The following is a 19,116-nucleotide window of genomic DNA, read 5'->3' as shown; positions in this document are numbered from 1 at the left end:
TGTTTCTTTTTGACTTTTTTTCTCATGTGGCCTTTGTATGGTATCTATCGTGAATCTGTTGTCATTGTAGAAAGAAGGTAGAAATCCCTTACATGAAACTGTCTTAAGCAATGGCCAACATGTAGTTTAATTTGTGTTTGAGAGTCCTAAACATGATTTGGCATTGATTACTAAAAAAGAAAGCAGGAATGAGGTCATGTTTTCTGCCAGAGGTGTAGATTTGCAGCCTGTTTCTTCTTTTACTTTATGGCATACCATCACAACTGTGTGTACAAACTGGATGTTTTGACTACCTTGTCCAATTGCAGCATTTAGAAGTGCAGTAGTGCCAAGCAAAAGCAGTTTTACTGGATGTATGTGCTGTAGAACAGAAAGGAGGCAGCTCATTGTGCTTTTGGTGATAGTTTCTGGTATAGTGGTGGTAGTAGTGGTATATTGGTGGAGCAAGTAGTTTTCTTATGCCTCTATTCTGCTCTGTAGTAAGTAGATATGTTTCTGTGTGGAGGAGGAAGCTATGATCATTACTTTACTGCCGTTGTTCTAAATTGACATTAATATGCAGCACAATTCTGGACCACTTTGGCTGATGTATCTGATTGAATTCTGAACTTCTGCCTTGCTGTAGGCTTTCCTGGGCCTTTTCTCAGGGGTATAGGTTTGCCTTTAGGCATGGTGAGAGGCAGACTCATTTTAGTTTAGCTATTAAGTGGTCCTTCAAGGCAACAGAATACAAAACATCTGGAAGGATAAGTCTTTATGTCTTTTTTATGTGCACTTTTGTTCCTCCAACATTCATCTGAGTAAATCTTCCTCACAGCTGTGGAGATCGTATTACAGCAGCCTTTTATATAATCCAAAATAATGAGTGCATCAACTGTGCAGAGCATCCAGTTTTCGTTTTCTGATTATTTTTTTATGATTTTGCCCTAAGATCTTAAAGTTTGGGTTTGCCTACTCCACGGGAGATGCTATAGAAATTTGTATGATGGTATAGAAATAGCAAAGAAAATTCTTCCCTGCCAACTGGGAATTTTGAGAGTGTATTTCTCTCCATTGCTGTGTGAATGTATGTGCAGATGGGTAGAGTGTGAGTCTGCATTATAGTTGGGGCTGGAATTTACAGTATAATGTGCTTTGTGCATTTAAAGATCTTTTGGAGTTTCTCTGAAGCAGCACCTGGGTACAAGATCAGAAAGGCTGTTCATCTCTTAGATACTGTGAGGAGGTGGTTCGGGGAGGGTGGTAAGGTGGTAGGTTCTTCTTTCCTGGAACTTTCAGATGCTGAGTGACTAGAGAACTCTGAATTTGATAGAACTCAGAACACTGCAAAATAGTTTGAGACTGTGAAGATATTTTTCTTAGAGCCTTTTAATTTTTATTCTGTTGGAACTTTTTATTTTTAATTTCTTATTCATCTTCCCAGTTTCTCCCTGACAGAAACAGAAAGGCAGGATTTTTTTGCTGCTAATTCTCAGAAACTTCACTCAGGATCATGTTTCAATAAACCATGAAGAACAGAGCACGTGGGACTTCCTCCATCATAAGAAAGTACAAGATGACAGAGCAGCAATTTAAATTCGATGAAGGGCATTTTCAAGATAGATGTTTACTTAGTCATAATCTGTTCTTCAGCACATGCTCTGTGCACTTCATTCAAGGTATATCAGCGAAAAGACTGTGGAAAGCACTTACATGCATATGGTTCTCTAGGAACAGGAACATTGACAAAAGCCCACTAATAGTTGTATAAAGCACATGTTTTCTGAAATAATGCACTGGGGCCTCTTCACTTTTGTCAATCTCTGCTTTCAGTTTTTTTCTTGTGATTGCAATGGATTTCTTAGCTCAGAAATGTAGATACTCTGTCCGAGTGTCACCACAGATGGCAAACAGAATGGTGGAATCTGCAAGGGGCATCCTGAATAAATTCCTCCCAGACATCTATATCTACACAGACCATATGAAGGGGGTCAGCTCTGGAAAGTGAGTATCCAGAATTTACAGGAAACAGACATGTAATTCTGCATTTGCTCATTTGCCAGGGTGTCCAGATCTAATTTTACTGAGTTTTAGATCACAATATTCTATTTTGTTGATTTGAAATAAATATTTCTCACAAAGAAAGAAGAGGTAATTCACTAGATACATTTGTTTTACTTACATATTAGGGATATATGTGTTTTCTTAAACAAGGAATGCAATACATCACTACTGCCACTACAGGCAATTTTAGCTCCCTTTATTTTTAAGTCTGTTGCTTTGAAGAGAGATTAGGATCAAGGTGTCATGATATGTTCAGGAAACCAAGATTCAAAGTTGACTTGAACACCTTCTGATGGAAAGGATAATATGAAGGATGGGACCGAGGTGTTTTAAGGAAGTGTTAAAGCAGTATGGGTTGTCTTCTGCTGGATGGCTGGAGGAGTGTCCTCTCACTGTCAAGGACTGGAAAATTAATTTATTGTACTTCCACAGATTTTGTTTGGCAACAGAACACAGAAGTGGTGGATGCAATTCAGACAATTTTGCTGGTGTCTGTCATCCCTGTTGTCTTCTTCCTTGAGGTTGAAAGATTATGGATAACTCATTTGATAGTTTCCTGTCTGTATGCTCAAATGCAGGCATGCATGTTTTCTTTCACTGTTTCTGCTTTTTGAAATATTTCATTAAAATTTGTTAGATTAAAACGTTTACAAACCTAGAAATTATTGAAGAAATTTTTAGTATTTTTTGTCTTTTCCAATCCTTCATTATATTTAACATGCCAGGATTGTAACTTTAATGGCTCCAAACTGTTTACAGGATCAGAATTGCAAAAATATTTCTGGGAGCTGAGTAGTTTTGGGGTCTCAATTTTGTTTTTCATCTGCTTATGAAATTTAAAAAGTCAAATTATTTGGGGCAGCAACATTATTTTTACTACATGCAGCTCATGTAGAGGGATAAACAATAGCATGGGAAGAGGAACTGAATCACTTTCAACCTGGCTGGCTTGGTTTCTCATGCTACTGTGACATTCATCTTAAATATGAATCCAGTATGATAGCATTATCCTTGATACTAACTAATTAGTCTAATTTTGCTAAATATTTTGCAGCTTTTAGGGGAAAGAGCTGAAGCCTTAAAGAAGGGTAGTTTTGGTTTTGAATGTCACAGAGAAGAAACACCAGATACCTTTGAAATGTTTATCAAACACAAATTAAATAAATGTGAGAGGTATCCTCCTCTATTAAAAAAAAAACAAACCCAAACATTTCTGAGGTTTGTATGGCTCTTCATTTTCTTCTTCTGTTTTTTTTTTCCTGTTTAGAGAGTTTGGCCCAGGAAAAGCCATCATAGAGGGTTTTGTGGCAACTGGTACTGGGTTTGACTTTTAAGTGCAGTTGTTAATTTTCTTTTTCCAGCGTCAATCTATTGTAGATGTTTGTCATCCTATGGGAGGAGCTGTTTGTGACTTGAAGTTCTTGGTTATTACTCCAATTTTGTCCTTAATCAAATGCACTTTTTTGCTTTCTTTCAGATCACCAGGTTTTGGCATGTGCCTTACTGCAGAAACCATCAACGGCGCTATTCTCAGTGCTGAGCTAGCCTCAAACCCTCAGGGCCAGGGAGCAGCTGTGCTTCCTGAGGAGCTGGGCCAGAATTGTGCTAAGCTGCTGCTTGAGGAGGTCTACAGAGTAAGTGGCCAATATGTTCTGCATGTGTGTGTATAGATGTAAGGGAAGGAGATGATAAAATAGGTAAAAGGATAGGTGGTTTGGTGGCACCCTCAGACAGGCTCAGATCCAAGCAGAGAAATTATCTGATGCTGCCAGTGTCTTTTTCATCCAGGTAAAGAGTGGTTTTGCATGGTTCCTTTAACAGTGTAATGACTTACTGGGGCATACTATTTCCAATGTCTGATATGTGTTATTATAAATCACGGGAGTGGCAAATTCTTCTGTTGCTTTCTGTCGCTTTCTGTCTGCAATAGAATTCAATTAGCTTCACATGGGCTGTTACTCTTCTAAATAATATGGATGGGTAACATAGTCCGTGCTTCTAAACTAGTGGTTGGAATGGGACATTAGGAGTGGAAGAACATAGGAGAGGCAGAAAGGGGAAAAAGCCTGTCAAGGCTTCATGTTGACCACTTTGTGATGATGATGACAAAGTCAGATGTGCTGAGAATTGTTGATTGTATGAAGAATTGTCTTAATGCGTTCTTGGAAGGGAGCTAGGATGGTTTACTTAGGAATCCTAAGTGCATCACAGTTTTCCTCAGCATAGATTTTTTTCTTTATTAAAATGATTTTCATTTGTGGCAAGAATTTCAGTGGCTAAGCAGCTTTCAGTGTTACAAATGGTTTGGCAAATAGCACCCTGATGTGTTTCTGATTTAATAAAGAACCTTCCAGCTGCTTTGTTTTGTATCTTCACAAATGTTTAAATAACTATGTTTTAGCATTGATAAAACACATTTGGCCTTTAGGAGGCAGTCATCTACAACTTTTGCTCATTATTTAAAAAAAACAAGTAGTTACTCTGAACTGTAGTAAGCTATGTGACTTCGCAAAGTGTTAAAACTGCCGGATTCTATGTTAGAGAATGCAGTTAAATATAAAAAAGCACCTCAACTTCATAAATCCCATCCATACCTGTGTTAGATTGATCATCTGTGCCCATTTTATTTTTCTCTTTCCCTGCTGCAAATCTTTTATCTGTTTGAATTACCAGTTGGCAACTTTTTCCAGTCTTCCCTTAATATTTTGTCTATGTTTATTCAGCATATAAACCATGTTGCTAAAGGACTTTTATAGCCCAGGCTTCTTGTCTCGTGGAAATGCCACCACCAAAATGTTCTTCCTGGGTTGCTGGGTACAATCTAGACCCCTTGTATTTGAAAGTCTGGCCTGTGTTGAGAATGTAGTCACAGCTAGTGACAAAAACATCTGTCTGTTTCTGCAATTATGTAGTGTCATGAAGGTATTTTTATTTCAGGTGTGAACTACAAAAATCTTTTGGTACATTTATTTGTGTACATGTCTTGGAAACCATCTTCTGGTAGTCATATGTCCAGAGACATCAAAAATCCAGTTTCTACATCAGCAACAATGTTTTGGGTTTTTTCCCTTTGGAAACCATTTAGCACTTGATAGATTAAAACTACTGAGGCAGTTTGTCCAGATAATATGTTTTGCACAGAGTCAGATGTCAGAGAACTAGCGAAATGAAGAGGGCTGGAAAGGCCTAAAGTGAGTAACTTTCTGCTTTAGTGTATGGCAGCCATTTGAATATGATGAGTCAAATTCTGCAAAGGGTAGTGAGGATCTTAAGACAACAGGAAAAAAAGTTTGAGGAGGAAGCAGTGTCAGACAAGTCTTTGAATCTTAAAGTAATAGGGTGTCAGGTTTCAGTGTCTTTGAAGATTAGAATCTGAGTGAGTGAGATTGTTAGCTGTGGCTTGCTATAGTACTGCTGGTGCTGCTGGAAGACTCCTTTATGTGTGAGTGACTTCGGTCCAAGAGTGACTGAAAAATGCTGAGCAGTGTACCGACTATTTGTCCTTCGCTATAGCAGCTCACTGTGGAAAAGTTCTAGTTTGCTAGCATTTTTGGCTGTTGTGCTACTTTTTCACTGCAGTGCTTAGTCATTATTTAGTGAATTCCCCTCTCCCTCCATCATGGGCAGTATGATGGGTTTTGTTATGTAGTTTTGGGAATACATACTTGAATTTATGGATGACACACGTGGTCCTACAGTGCTAGCCTGAATTTTGAAAGATAAGACTTCTTTTTCATTTTCTTTCTTTTGTATTTTTGGGGCGTTAGGGTTTTTTTTATTTTGGGATGGGATTTTTTAGGGTATGTGGTTTTTGGACATTTATTTTCTGTTTGGGGTGGTTTTCGTTTGTTTGGTCTTTTTGGGTTTTTTGTTAGGTCAGTTTGATTTAGTGTTGAACACAGAGGGGATATAAAAACATGTTGCAAAGTGCACAGTGCTTGTTTAGGTTTAATGTACTAGTTTTTTATGTTTCTTTGCCTAGGTAAGATGTTTAGTGAAACTAAAAACCAAAAAAGCAAGAGTAGATTGCTCTGAACAGGCAGTCTTTAAGTCCCACGTCTTTTGACACCACCTACTTGTTGAATACAGGGCTCAAGGGAGAATTTCTTTTCCTGTTTTTCTTTTCCTCATTATGGAAATATTTCACCATCTGTGTTTTTACCAGTAGTTACTATGCTGTAGAGCTGAGGAGGGTTGAGCAGACAAGGGCCCCCTGAGAGCACTGGAGACAATGCTCTGTAAAAGGGCTTTAGGTGTTGCGATCACCCACAAATCTGCTGGAGTTGCAGTTACTGTTGAAATGGATCCAGGGACATTTTGTAAAGTGCTTGCCATTGTGTAAAGTTTACCACCTAGGAAATCTAAGGATTTGAGTCTTGCTAAAAGTCCTTTTACTAAGCCTTCAAAAAGATATTAACTAGGTTGCGTGATTCTTGGAATCAGCAGAGCTTTTTTAATGCACATTTGTTGATGGAAATATGTCAGAGCTAATAGACTAATAAGTGGCACAGTGCCTTAATTGCAGTGGCTCTGCAAGAGGGGGCAATGGAGTGACTGACTGTCATTGTCATTACAAATCCATATGCAGCTCTTTCTGAAACTTAATTGTAGAAGGCCAGTAAGGATTTTAACTCCTACCTTTGAAAGACATGGTTTATAGGAGCTTTATGTTGAGAGTAATTGGCAGAATGGAAAGTCTGGAAGAACTGGAAAAGGATTCAATTTTTATATTCTTTGTAATCATAAAAAATAGGGGAGTATGTGTACCTACTAAAGCTGAATTCTTTAATGAAGAAAGGCTGAGTTGCTTGGGGACCTTGAAGGGGCAGGAGGGCTAAAGCTGTTTGTTTTATTGAACTAGAGCTAAAATGAGTGAAAGATTTCATTGATTGCTTGATTTTCAAGGTGGTCTTACTATAGCGTGGTAAGGCTTTGCTCCATTCTTTTGGAAAAAAATCTAAACCCCAAAAACCAAAATACAAACCCTCTGCAATAATTTGTTACCCTTTGCATAACAAATTATTGAGTCCTGCAAATATGTACCACACAGGTAAGGGAGGAAATTGTGTGTATCCTAAAATATAACTAACACTCAATCAAAGCTGGGCTCAAGATCAGAAGAAAAAACCTTTTTGAAACACTGTTGTCCAATACGCAGAGCTGTGATATTTGTATGTATATGTCAGCTGTAGTATTTATACAACATTTAAAAATGGGTGGGATTTTAAGAGATCTGTGTATAATTGTCACAACTAGCTGGATCTGGCTCTGTAGTCAGTATAAACAATAATGGAGAAACTGCCATAGACTGAATTAATACAGTGTAGAAGCTGCATTCTACATTGGTAATGAGCTCCAGCTATTTTGGAGCAAATGTACTTTGGCTCTGACTTTGCCCATCTCATTTCTTTTGGGAGGGTTGTTTCTAATTTTTGACTCTTGAATAAGTGGCAGGTGGATTGATAGAAAAAAAAATGGGCCTCCTTGGGAATCTTAAGTCCTTCACTTGGCAGAAGTTACTGTTCAGTCATTAGATTACCAGCAATCACTTAATGTCACTGTCTGGGAACTGCCGTTGTAGAAATGGTGTTGCACATGAGTGGTTTAGATCACTTAAATCACTGGCAAAAGTATTGTCAAAAGCAAATTTTTGTATAAATTTGTTGACATGCCGCAAAGTTTGATGGCAAGGTTCACTATTGATACATAGATGAAGCACACAAAGAAAAATTGGGTTAGAGTGAATCTACAATGATTTATGCAGAGAACGGGGATGCAAAAAGGGTAAGGATGGAAAAGGATAAGGCTGCAAAAGGGGTAAGGGAGGTCCTCCCTTTGGATCACAAAAGTATATCCCTTGCAAAATGTAGCCTCAGATTTGATCAACAATTTGTCTGAAGAACGTAGCAGCATTTAATTATTGACTACTGGAATGCTGACACAATCAAATACTTCTATAAGGTGCATGTGCAACAGTGCACACAGTATGGGGAACAAACAAGATGAGCTAAAGACCTGCATGCAGTCACAGGGCTTTAATCTTATTGCAGTGACAGAGACATGGTGGGACAGTTCACGTGACTGGAATGTTCACATGAAGGGCTACACCCTGTTCAGGAGAGACAGCCTTGACAGAGTTGAGCTCTGTCTTGGTGAGGATGATGAGGTTATGGGTCAGGATTCAACAGCAGACTAGTAAGGGTGTTTGCTGTTGTGGGTGTTTGCTGCCTGATCAGGAGGAGAAAGTGAATGGGGCCATCTACAGGCAGCATGAAGCAGCCTCAAAGTCACAGGCCCTGGTTCTTTTAGGGGCCTTAACTCCCTCGACATCAGCTGCAGAACCAGCACAGTGAAACACAAACAGCCCAGGAGGCTCCTGGAAAGCACAGATGACAATTTCCTGACACAGATAGTGGAGGATCCCCCAGGCAATGGTGTGCTGCTCAACTGATACTAACAGGGAAGGCCTTGCTGGAGGTGTGACCATGAGAGTGTGGAATTCAGTTCCAGATGAGGAGAAAGCAGGGCAGCAAGTAACCACAACCACAGACTTCAGGAGACCTAACTTTGGCTTCTTCAGGGAGATCTTCATGGAGAGTGCCATGAGAACAAGCTCCACAGGGTCCAAGAGACCCTGAGGGGTCCAAGAGAGTGTCCAAGAGAGTTGGTTGATATTCAAGGACTGCGTCCTCCAGGCTCAAGAACAATGCTTCCAAATGTGCAAGAAATTGGGGAAAGGAGAAGAGATCTGATGGATAAATAAAGAACTCTTTTCATTATCAGGGATAAGCAGGAAATACACAGGAACTGGAAGCAGGGTCAGGTTACATGGAATTAATATAGAGAGGTTGTCAGAGTATGTAGAAAAGAGACAAGGGAAGTCAAGGTCCACCTGTAATTAAGTCTGGCAAAGAATGTCAAGGACAGCAAGAAAGGATTTTTCAAATACATCTATAACAAAAGGAAAAAGGATAATATGGGCCTGATACTAAATGGAAGTGGGACCCTGTTAACAGAGGACAGAGAGGAGGCAGAGTTAGTGAATGCTGCCTTTGCATCAGTCATCACTGACAAAATCATCCCTGGGATCTCTGACCCAGGAAACTAGGGAGAAGGAAGGCTTGAATGAAGACTTTCCCTTGCTCAAGGAGGACCGAGTTGGAGTCAGGCAAACCTGGCATCAGCAAGTCCATGGGCCCTGATGGGATGCACCCACAAGTGCTGAGAGAGCTGATAGAGAGCAAGGTGGGCAATTTGCAACCACCTTTGAAATGCTGTGGTGATCAGGAGAAATGCCTGAGGACTGGAAGGAAGCAAACGTCACACTGAGCATAAAAATTGAAAGAAGGACCCAGGAAGCTACCAGACAGTCAGCCTCGCATTAATCCATGATGATTCTGGAGGCTGTTTCTATCCACATGGAGGACAAGAAAATGAAGAGGAATAGTCAGCATGGAGTCATTAAAGGTAAATCATACTTGACTGACCTGCTTCTCTTCTGTAATGAAACAACTGGATGAATGGATGAGGGAAAAGCAGTGGATATTGTCTACCGTGAGTTCAGCAAGGCTTTCAACACTGTCTCTCACAACATCCTTATAGGCAAACTTAGGAAATGTGGATTAGATGAGTGGACAGTGAGGTGGATCAAGAACCAGCTGAATGGGAGATCCCAGGGGGTTGTAATCAGTATTGCAGAGTCTGGCTGGAGGCCTGTCACTGGTGGTGTCCCTAAAGTTCAGTACTGGTCCCATATTGTTTAACTTCTCCACCAATAACTTGAACAAATGCACAAATGTCTTCATGACACAAAGCTGGGAGCAGTGGCCAATACCACAGAGGACCATGCAGCTCTTTAGAAGGGCCTTGACAGGGTGGAGAGATCGGCAGAGAAGGACCTTCTGAAACTCAGCAAAGGTGAATGCAGGGTTCTGCATGTGGGGAAGAATAACCCTGGGCACTAGCAGAGGCTGGGAACTGACCCACTGGCGAATGGCTCTCTGTATCCTGGAGGACAACACGCTGTCCAGGAGCCAGCAGTGTGTCCTGGTGGCCAAGAAGGCCAATGCAACCTGGGGTGCATTAGGAAGAGCACTGACAGCAGGTTGGAGAGAGTTGATCCTGCCCCTCTACTCAGTCCTGATGAGGCTACATATGGAATGCTGTGTTCAGTTTTCAGGACGAGAGAGATATGGTGCTCCTGGAGCAAGTCTAGAGGAGATGACAAAGATGATTAAAGGACTGGAGCATCTCTCTTACAAGGAAAGGCCAAGCGAGCTGCATCTCTTTGGTGTTAAGAAGAGGTAACTGAGGGGGGGACCTTATCAATACATCTGAAGGGAGGGTGCCAGGAAGATGGATCCAAGCTCTTCTTGGTGGTGCCAGGTATTAGGGCAAGAGGCAACAGACAGAAACTGATGCACGGGAAGTTCCACCTAGATATAAGGAAAATATTTTCACATATCCTTTAGAGTGCAGGTGGTTGCATACTGGAACAGGTTGCCCAGAGAGGTTGTGGAGTCTCACGCACTGGAGATACTCAAGAACAGTCTGGATGCTCTCCTGTGCCATGTACTCTATGTACTCTGGGGCAGTCCTACTTGAGCAGGGAGTTTTGACCAGCTGACCTGCTGTGATCCCTTCCAATGTCAACCATTCTGTGATTCTGTGACTAACATTTACAAAATGATTCAGTAAGATTTTCTATAAGCTCAGTAGCAACTTAGTTTAAAAAATTAAGAGATGGCAACATTCATGCTACGCTTGCTGTAGTATATTTAAATCAATTCATACAGGCACACACATAGACATAAAGATGTATATAAAAAGGTTAAAAATTCCCCTCAAGTTTAGTAAAATATGTCAGATGGCTTTGTACCTGTAAACACTTGAAGGGTTAAGCTTTGAGGGTTGAGTGTATCAGTGCAGGCCCTGTCAATCGCTTTTGGTGATCGTTCTCCAAGTACTGAAGACTTGAGGGTTATTGAGCTTCAAGAGGTGTACCACTTCGAGGGATGTGCTGGTGCAGCCTTCTGTGGCCTTGGAGAACTCAAAGACCCTCACTTAGTCCTGCTGCCAGTAGGGTTGTGAGATGCTTGGCTTTAGCCTTCTGTCATTCTCCATTCTGGCCACAATCTGGGTCAGTTGTTACTAGAATTTTTGTCAAAAGGTGTAGTAACCATAATATTGTTCCACCTGGGCTATGATTTAGACAAAAATCATGTTCCAAGACTGTCCATTAGAAAACAGCAGTTTGTTAGGCAGAACTTTCTAGGAGCAGACTGTTTTTGGTAAGCTAAAAAGAAGCTTAACTGCCCAGGAGCCATTAATCAAGGTCAATGTCTAATGAGAATTCCTAAGGAGATGGTAGAGTGGCTCAAGGGGACACTGCCACAAATGGGCACAATAGATTGCTACTGCACAGTAGTACTGGGGATGACTGACTCACTGCAGCAATGTAGGGAGCTTATGTAAGCAGTTAGGACATGAGGGATGCATTGTGTTTTGATTTATTTCTTAGGACATGGTTGTCTCCATGCTGATTGAAGCTTTTGAATAAATTGGGTTATAAAAGTAGATACCTTATAATGTTTTCAGCTGTAGAGAAACAAAACAAGCTCAGAAAATGTGAAGTTTTCATCCAAGTAAGAAGGAGCATTTTGAATTACTAATCAAACTACAACTACAGAAAGTCTAGTGTCAGGAATACTCCTTACCAAACTCTTACCTGCTTTGGTATGTGTTTCTCATTGGCAAATACAACTGGTGAGATCTGTGGCTTTAGACTGCACCAGCAAATTCTGCAAGTACCCTGTTCACTCAAGATAAAGCAAAATTTTTATCAGTCCTATAGGTGGCATTAGTTGAGTATGTGAATTTCATTTTGGCATGGCAAGTTCACACAGTTAAGAGGGCAAGTACTGCTGTAAGAGCATGTTTTAGGAGTTGGGTCATGATAGTGAATGTAATACAGCTACTTATTTTGCTGTGCTGTAGTTCGTTGCATGTAATGCACAGACTTTTTTTCAGAAGAATGGAGCTGCAGCTTGTCACACAGAAGCAAGGCCATCTTGAAAATTAGGTCTTTAGTGTCCCCCCCTTGGAAAGGCTCTCCCTTTCTGCCTCTCACTGAGTGAATGTGCTGAGGTTGTGACATTGGCTGATTCTCGTAATATGTGTAGTCCAAAATATATTTTCTCCCTTGCCTTCTTGGATCGTGTTATGTCATGAAATTATGACAGGTTACCTTCCTTGTCAACAAAAGTAGCTGTCAGTTTACCTCATTAGAGAATTTGATTTTAAAAAGGTAAGGTTTAGTTTCAAGAGAGACTATTCTGAGGACTTAGCATTAGGCCTGATGCAGCAGAAAACTGTTCATAGATTTCATGTGGCTGGTCTCTACAGCAGCCTTGACTGGAAGTATCCCTTTAAATTTATATTCCAGCTTTGTAAACAATTCTTATTTCTAATTCTGGCCTTCCAAATCTAATTAATGTAGGCATCATAGTAAACACTTTCCACATACAGAACAATTTACCTTGCATATGACTTACTAGTCAAATATGTACAAGAGCGTATGTGGTTCTACTTAGTTTTATGTATGGCTCTTTCACTAGCAATAAAAAAATCTTCTATTTTAATTATGGAGGGGAAATGGTTTACAAGTGTAAACTCACAAAAGTTTTTGTGGATAAGTGATAAAAAACTTTTAACTTGCTGGTTTGCACCTGCTAATACTGAACTATTTGTATTATCATAAAGTGCTGGAATTCATGGATCTTCAGATGCATTTCAACTAGAACTAATACCTCTTTTCAATTTACTGCAAAGAAATTCTTCAGTGTTTACATTCTGAGGTGTTAAAACAGATTAGGAGGGATATTTCAGGTGGCATTCTTATGGGTTTTGTTTTAGTTCTGTTCTTTTCCTAGCCTGCCATGTGAAATTAATAAGTCATTGTTAAAAAAAAAAATCTAGATTGTTGTCTTCTTGGCCCTTAAAAATTGGGAGTGGTATTTCACCCTTTTGAAGTGTATCTTTTGCCTTTATTACTCTCCTGCCATCCCAGTTTCTGGTTTGTACAGAGATTAATTATTAAAACATTTTGGTTTGCAGGGAGGCTGTGTAGATTCAACAAATCAGAGCCTTGCTCTGCTCCTTATGACCCTTGGACAGCGAGATGTTTCCAAAGTCCTGTTGGGACCTCTGTCTCCGTACACGTAAGTTGTTTTGTTCAGTTCAATTACACAGTCTTGTTTTAATTCACTAGTTTTATTGCACAGCTATTTTTATATATGGAAGACTTTGCCTATGGTAACAAATAGAACAACTTGTACCTGACTTCAAATGAGACAAGTGGTGTAAGTTGCCTAGGGTTTGTTTCTACATGTTAGATGAGTCCCTTACTGTTCTATATTATTCCTGTTTCTGAGAATTGCAGAGACAGGGCTTATTGATGGTTCTTGACGTGGAATGTATGTGTACATCAGTTGGCTTTTTGTTACCTAGTGTACACTACTATGTTTTCCCTGGTGATCTCTCTGTAGCTGTGTCATTAAATGTCGTATTTCAAATGGCTAGCCACACTCTAAAGCTGTGATTTTTCCTATGAAACAGCTTAAGACTTCAGTTCATGGAGCTATGTGGTGTTTTAAGGTTCTATTGGGCAGGAGAATCCTATCTGGTCCTTCAGTCGCAGTTTTTACTAAAGCTTTGTCTGTAGCTGGTAGTTGTTCAGGGGATAGAAAAGAAATTAATTTCTTATATTACTAGTTGTAAACACAGGTTACAGAATAACAGAATCATCAAGGTTGGAAAAGACATCTAAGATCAAGTCCAATTTTTGATTGAACACTATTTCTCAACTGGACCATAGTGCTAGATCCGGTTGTTTCTTTAAGACAGCCACAGATTGTGACTTCTCCACCACCATGGGTGGCCCATTTCTTCACAGCCCTTGCAGTGAAAAAACTCTTCCTGATGTCTAACCTGAACCTACACTGGTGCAGCTTGAGGCCATTTCCTCTAAACCTGTCACTTGTTGCCTGGGAAAAAAGACCAAACCCTCACCTGTCTACAGCCTCCTTTCAGGCAGTTGTAGAGACCAATAAGGTCTCCCCTGAGCCTCCTTTTTTCTCCAGGCTAAACACCCCAAGCTTCCTCAGGTGTTCCTCAGGGTACTCCAGACCCTGCACCAGCTCTGTTGCCCTTCTCTGGACATGCTCCAGCACCTCAATGTCTGTCTTGGAGTGAGGGGCCCAAAACTGAGCACAGGATTCGAGGTGTGACATCACCAGTGCCAAATACAGAGGAAAAATCCCTATCCTGCTCCTGCTGGCCACACTATTGCTGGCACAGGCCAGGATGCCATTGGCCTTCTTGGCCACCTGGGCACACCCTGGCTCATGTTCAGCTGCTGTCAGCAGCACCCCCAGGTCCTTTTCCTGTGGGCAGCTTTGCAGCCACTCTGCCCCAGCCTGTGGCACTGCCAGGGGTTGTTGTGACCCAAGGGCAGGACCCAGCACTGGGCCTTGTTGAACCTCGCACCACTGGCCTCAGCCCATGATCCAGCCTGTCCAGATCCCTCTGCAGAGCCTTCCTGCCCTCCAGTACTCCCACCCAGCTTGGTGTCACCTGCAAACTGACTGAGGGTGCACTCAATTTCCTCATCCACATCACTGATGAAGATCTTAAACAGAACTGGCTCTAGTACTGAGCCCTGGGGAACACCACTGGTCACTGGCCACCAGCTGGATATAACTCCATGCACCAACACTCTCTGGGCTCAGCCATACAGTTTTTTACCTAGTGAAGAGGGTACCCATCCAAGCCATGGGATATTACTATAGTTCCCTGGGTCCTCCTTCTGACCCTGCTGGTATGAGCATCACACTGTCCAACTTCCAGTCCTCTGGGCTCTACTCAGTTAGCCAGGACTGATGCTACATGATCGAGATTTTCTTGGTGAGTGCTTCTGCCAGCTCCCTCAGTACCCCTGAATGAATTCCATCCAATCCCATAGAATTCTGAGTGCCTAAATGGCTCAGTACTTCATCGTGTATTGAAGAAGATCTATGCTGCTCTGTACCCCAGCTAGGGGGCTGGTTGCCCTGAGGATGAGTCTTACTGTTAAAGACTGAGGCAAAGAAGCATTGAGGACCTCAGCCTTTTCCTCATTCTTCATGACAATGTTCCCTTCCACATCCAGTAAAGCATGGAGATTTTCCATGGCCTTCCTTTAGTTTTTAATGTATTTATAAAAACACCTTTTATTGTCTTTCACAGCAGTGGCCTAATTGAGTTCTAGAAGAAGCTGGTTAGGGAAACAAATTTTCAAAAAAATTAATAAAAAAAAATTAATCAAAACAATTTATCAAAAATTTAGTTTTTCAGACTTGCAAGGGATTTATTAGATCACAATTATTTCTAGAGACTGAGCAGTTATTCTTTAGTCAAATGAAGGGAGGTTTGTTTATCTGGCAATGGCATCAAATAATAAGAATATGAACTGTCCTTTTTCGGTTATCATGGTACCGGTGCTGTATACGTGAAAGGTACAGTACTGTGATAACTGAAGAATGGTGGTGCCATCACATGAGAGCTAAAAATTACCTAAATTCTCTTCTCAACTCCTGATACCTTGGAAACAACATTCATCAGATTTTGAGGGGAAGACAGGGAAGTGTCCCATTGCACAAAGGGGAGGTAATCCCCTATAAAGTAAGTATTCATGTGTAAGGTTTCAGAAGAGTAGATATTAGTATTTGAAGTGCACAGTTAAGCATATGAGACAATCCAATCACTTGTCATTGTGAGTATTTTTTTAATTTTTTACCCTTTTTTTGTTCTGTGAAAATCAAGCAAATGCACTAGTTTATTTTGTAGGCAGGCTGAGTTCAATTTGGTGCATTGTCACTTCTTCCAAGCTAGGTGTATGCAGCAGGGATAAAGGTCAGGACTACACACACTGAAGCAGCACACTGTAAAATCTGTGATTCTGTGAGAATCTGTGACTCATCAATCCCATGAGGATCTGTTCAGATAGAATGTACCTTTTTATGCATTCAACAACTAGGGCTTTTTATGCCCTCAACTAGGGCTGTTTATAAAGGACTGGTAAATTTTGCTCCCAAGCAACTCGTTGGATACACAAGCTTATGAAGTAATTGCAGTATTGTCATGTTCCATGTCCTTGTCCCTTCTTTTCTTTCAGAGCTGTGACATCTGTATTTAACACTTTCACCCTAGAGAATCTGAAGTTATTTAAAAGTTATGTTATTGGCTTCCCTGTCCAGCACAATATAGTATGAATGTGACAGTTCAGCTGGCTGCTGAGAGCATCACATGGGGACAAAATGCTTTGGAACATGTCCATTAGAATGAGGAAACTTCTTATTTTCACCGGAGATATTCATTGCCTCAATTAACAATGGGGAGGGGAAATGCAGGCAACACCATGAGCAAGGCTGTCCTGAGTGGCAATGGAGCTAACAGTCTGCATGACCAGCAGTTGCTCTGCATTACCCCTTTCTTAGTATCTGTATTTCACAGAAGCAAGGGCCTTTCTTTTAAGCTGAGCTTAAAATCAAATGCAGAGTGCTGGCCATCCCACTAACTCACAGAGGTCAGTCGGGCAGGACAGACCTGTCTGCATGCATGAGCCAGAGGTATGTGAAGGACAGCAACAGGAAAGCTTGTTGTGCCCCAAAAGCCTGAGTGCGCCAATCCATGGCTTTGCAAGGGTTTAGGGGCTTCAAGAGGTGGGGTTAGGGTGCCTCTGCTGAGCCAAGCTGACACGTGATGCTCCCCTGACTGGGAATGCCCATCCTCAGCTCCTCAGTCTGTCTCCTTCTGGGAAGGTCTGTGGCAGGACTCAGGAGAGCAGTGCTGGGGCTGCCATTGCTAGCAGGCAAAGCCCTGTGCAGGCCCCAGTGCAACTGAACCAAGAATGCACTGCTGGTGCACAGGTCTTCTGTCACACTGGTCTGTTAGTTGGTTGCTTTGCACAATATGTGAAATTCTTGTATAGTTCTTGTAATTCTTAGCAGGCTTTGGGGAAAAGACAGCACTTAGATAAACAGGCCTTTTACTCTTGTTTTTGTCTGCAAGGCCTCCAGTGTGGCTCATGTAGCTGTCCCTGCACCTAAGGAGCAGCTCTGTTCAGCTGCTGCCTTGTTCCTGCCTGAACACAGAGCAAATTTTCAGCCAAACGAACCTTCTTTGTACCTTTCACCCCCCCCACCCCCAGTCCTCCAGCCTGTGCCTATGTGGTTGGCGCACCCTGTGCTATTATTTGAGGTGCTCACCCACAACCCAGACCAACCTCAGAGCTAATACAAACTTGCTTTCTGTCACAAACTCCTACTTTCCTGCCTCTTCCTCTTCTATTTTCAGGGCTTGTACCACTTGTGCTTGCACTGCTACAAGACAAAGCTGGCCTTTTGCTGCTTCTGCGTTTTCCCCTGGTGTCCCCAGGCAGCCTACCTCTTGCTTGCACCCCAGAGAGCCTTTCCCATGTACATAGGGGCTGATGTTTTTCTCACCATGCCTTTATTCAAAAGGGAAAAAAGACAGAGACGTAGGGTAGCCCAGCTACGTGCAAAGAGAGGTATGGGCTGAACTGATCCGACCAACATGTTGCAGAGTTTCCCATTCACCTTTTAGGATTTTTCCCTGAGTCTCTGGCTCCACATGGCCTCTGTCATTTTTACAGTTTATTCTGTGCCCTCCTTGCAGTTCAGCATGCCACTCCTGCTGTTTTGGGCTTGGCTGCTTTCTTGTCACACTGCCAGAGCTTGTGAAAGGACCCAGCTCAGGAGAAGCTGATACAGAACTTGTTGTCTGTCAGCTTTACTGAAGCATTTATGCCAGCATATGCCCATTTGCCTACTATAGCTGTTACCAGAAACCTTGCAGCTGGGGAGGCATGGAAGGAAAGCTTCTTTTCAGTTCTTCCTTTCAACTGCTAGTCCATTTGAGAGATGAGAAAGCTGATGTCTGTGCTGAGGCAAGTTATCAGTCCAGGAAGGTGCAGGAGAAAGTATACAAAACATTGGGAGCAATGTTCCCACGTTCACCCTGCAGAGGTATTTAGCAGATTGCCCCAGAGATAAGTAAGATCATCCCAAGCACACACCAGTATAGGTGACACAGCCTCTCTTTTTCCAGCTCCTGCCATTTTCCTCCTCTCCCATGCATATATCTGAGTGCAGGAACAGCAGCATGCCCAGCTGAAGTGTATAAAGCAATTTCGCTCCTGCAATTTTCCTTACACTCCTTCACAATTTCTGTGAATAGGAGCTGCCAAGAGGCTTTCAGAGGCCTCATGATGCCACAGTGGGGACAGGGTTAGGCTTTTGTTCTCCTTCTTCCCATTTTTTGGATACTTACTCTTGATTTGTTGTAACAATGTATGTGTTATTAGCTTTCAATTATGCTTTCAGCATGTAGAGCAGACAAGCCAATGTGGGAACTGGATGTCCACATTCCATTTCTTTAAACTAAGAAAGGTGCATACCAGTTGCTGGAAGAGATACAATCTTTGTTCAAGACTGCAGACTTGCTTGTGGCCATGACTGGAAGAGTCCAAACTTCTGTCAGAAGCAATTACAAATTTTCTTTTGTAGTACTTTGGTGCAATTACATGTTCCTTCTTTTGGAGAAGCCAGTAAAAATGTTTTCTTGGATGTTTTTGGTTTTTTTTCTTTTTTTATAGTTGTTTGTGTTACTCACCCTCCAGTCCGTGTTTGTTTAGGATCAGTGTGATTGTTCAGTTTCTTGTTGCCTTTCTGTCTGAAATGATGAAAGGAATTTTTTTTTCCTGAAAATGAGAAAACGGGAAGAATTCTGAGTCTGAATGTAATCCTAATGAAACATTTAACTGAGAAGTGGGGAAGTCAGTAATCAGTCAGAAATCTAACACATGCTTTGGGATCCCTCTTAAAGTATGCACCCAATCTTTTGGCTATGCCTGTTTATGTTTTATTTCTGCTTTAAACATTGGGCAGGGGAAAGGAGAATCACAGGTTGGTATGGGGTTCATATTGCCCTGATGAAGAGTCAGCATCAGGAGTA

The 19,116-nt window shown here is 41.5% G+C and overlaps 1 protein-coding gene across 1 annotated transcript in view; it reads left to right on the top strand.

Annotated features, from left to right (window-relative positions):
- Window positions 1–19,116, top strand: part of RCL1 (RNA terminal phosphate cyclase like 1) — a 32,405-nt gene that overhangs the window by 12,351 nt on the left and 938 nt on the right. The window contains exons 6-8 of the mRNA XM_038124323.1: window positions 1,858–1,983; window positions 3,521–3,677; window positions 13,159–13,262. Of these exons, the coding sequence (XP_037980251.1) occupies window positions 1,858–1,983; window positions 3,521–3,677; window positions 13,159–13,262 (387 nt within the window). The remainder of the gene's footprint in view (window positions 1–1,857; window positions 1,984–3,520; window positions 3,678–13,158; window positions 13,263–19,116) is intronic.

Source organism: Motacilla alba, chromosome Z (assembly GCF_015832195.1).
Source record: "Motacilla alba alba isolate MOTALB_02 chromosome Z, Motacilla_alba_V1.0_pri, whole genome shotgun sequence".
In the NCBI taxonomy this organism is placed as follows: domain Eukaryota; kingdom Metazoa; phylum Chordata; class Aves; order Passeriformes; family Motacillidae; genus Motacilla; species Motacilla alba.
Note: the sequence above shows the minus strand (reverse complement) of the source record. Positions and strands in the feature narration are given on the sequence as shown.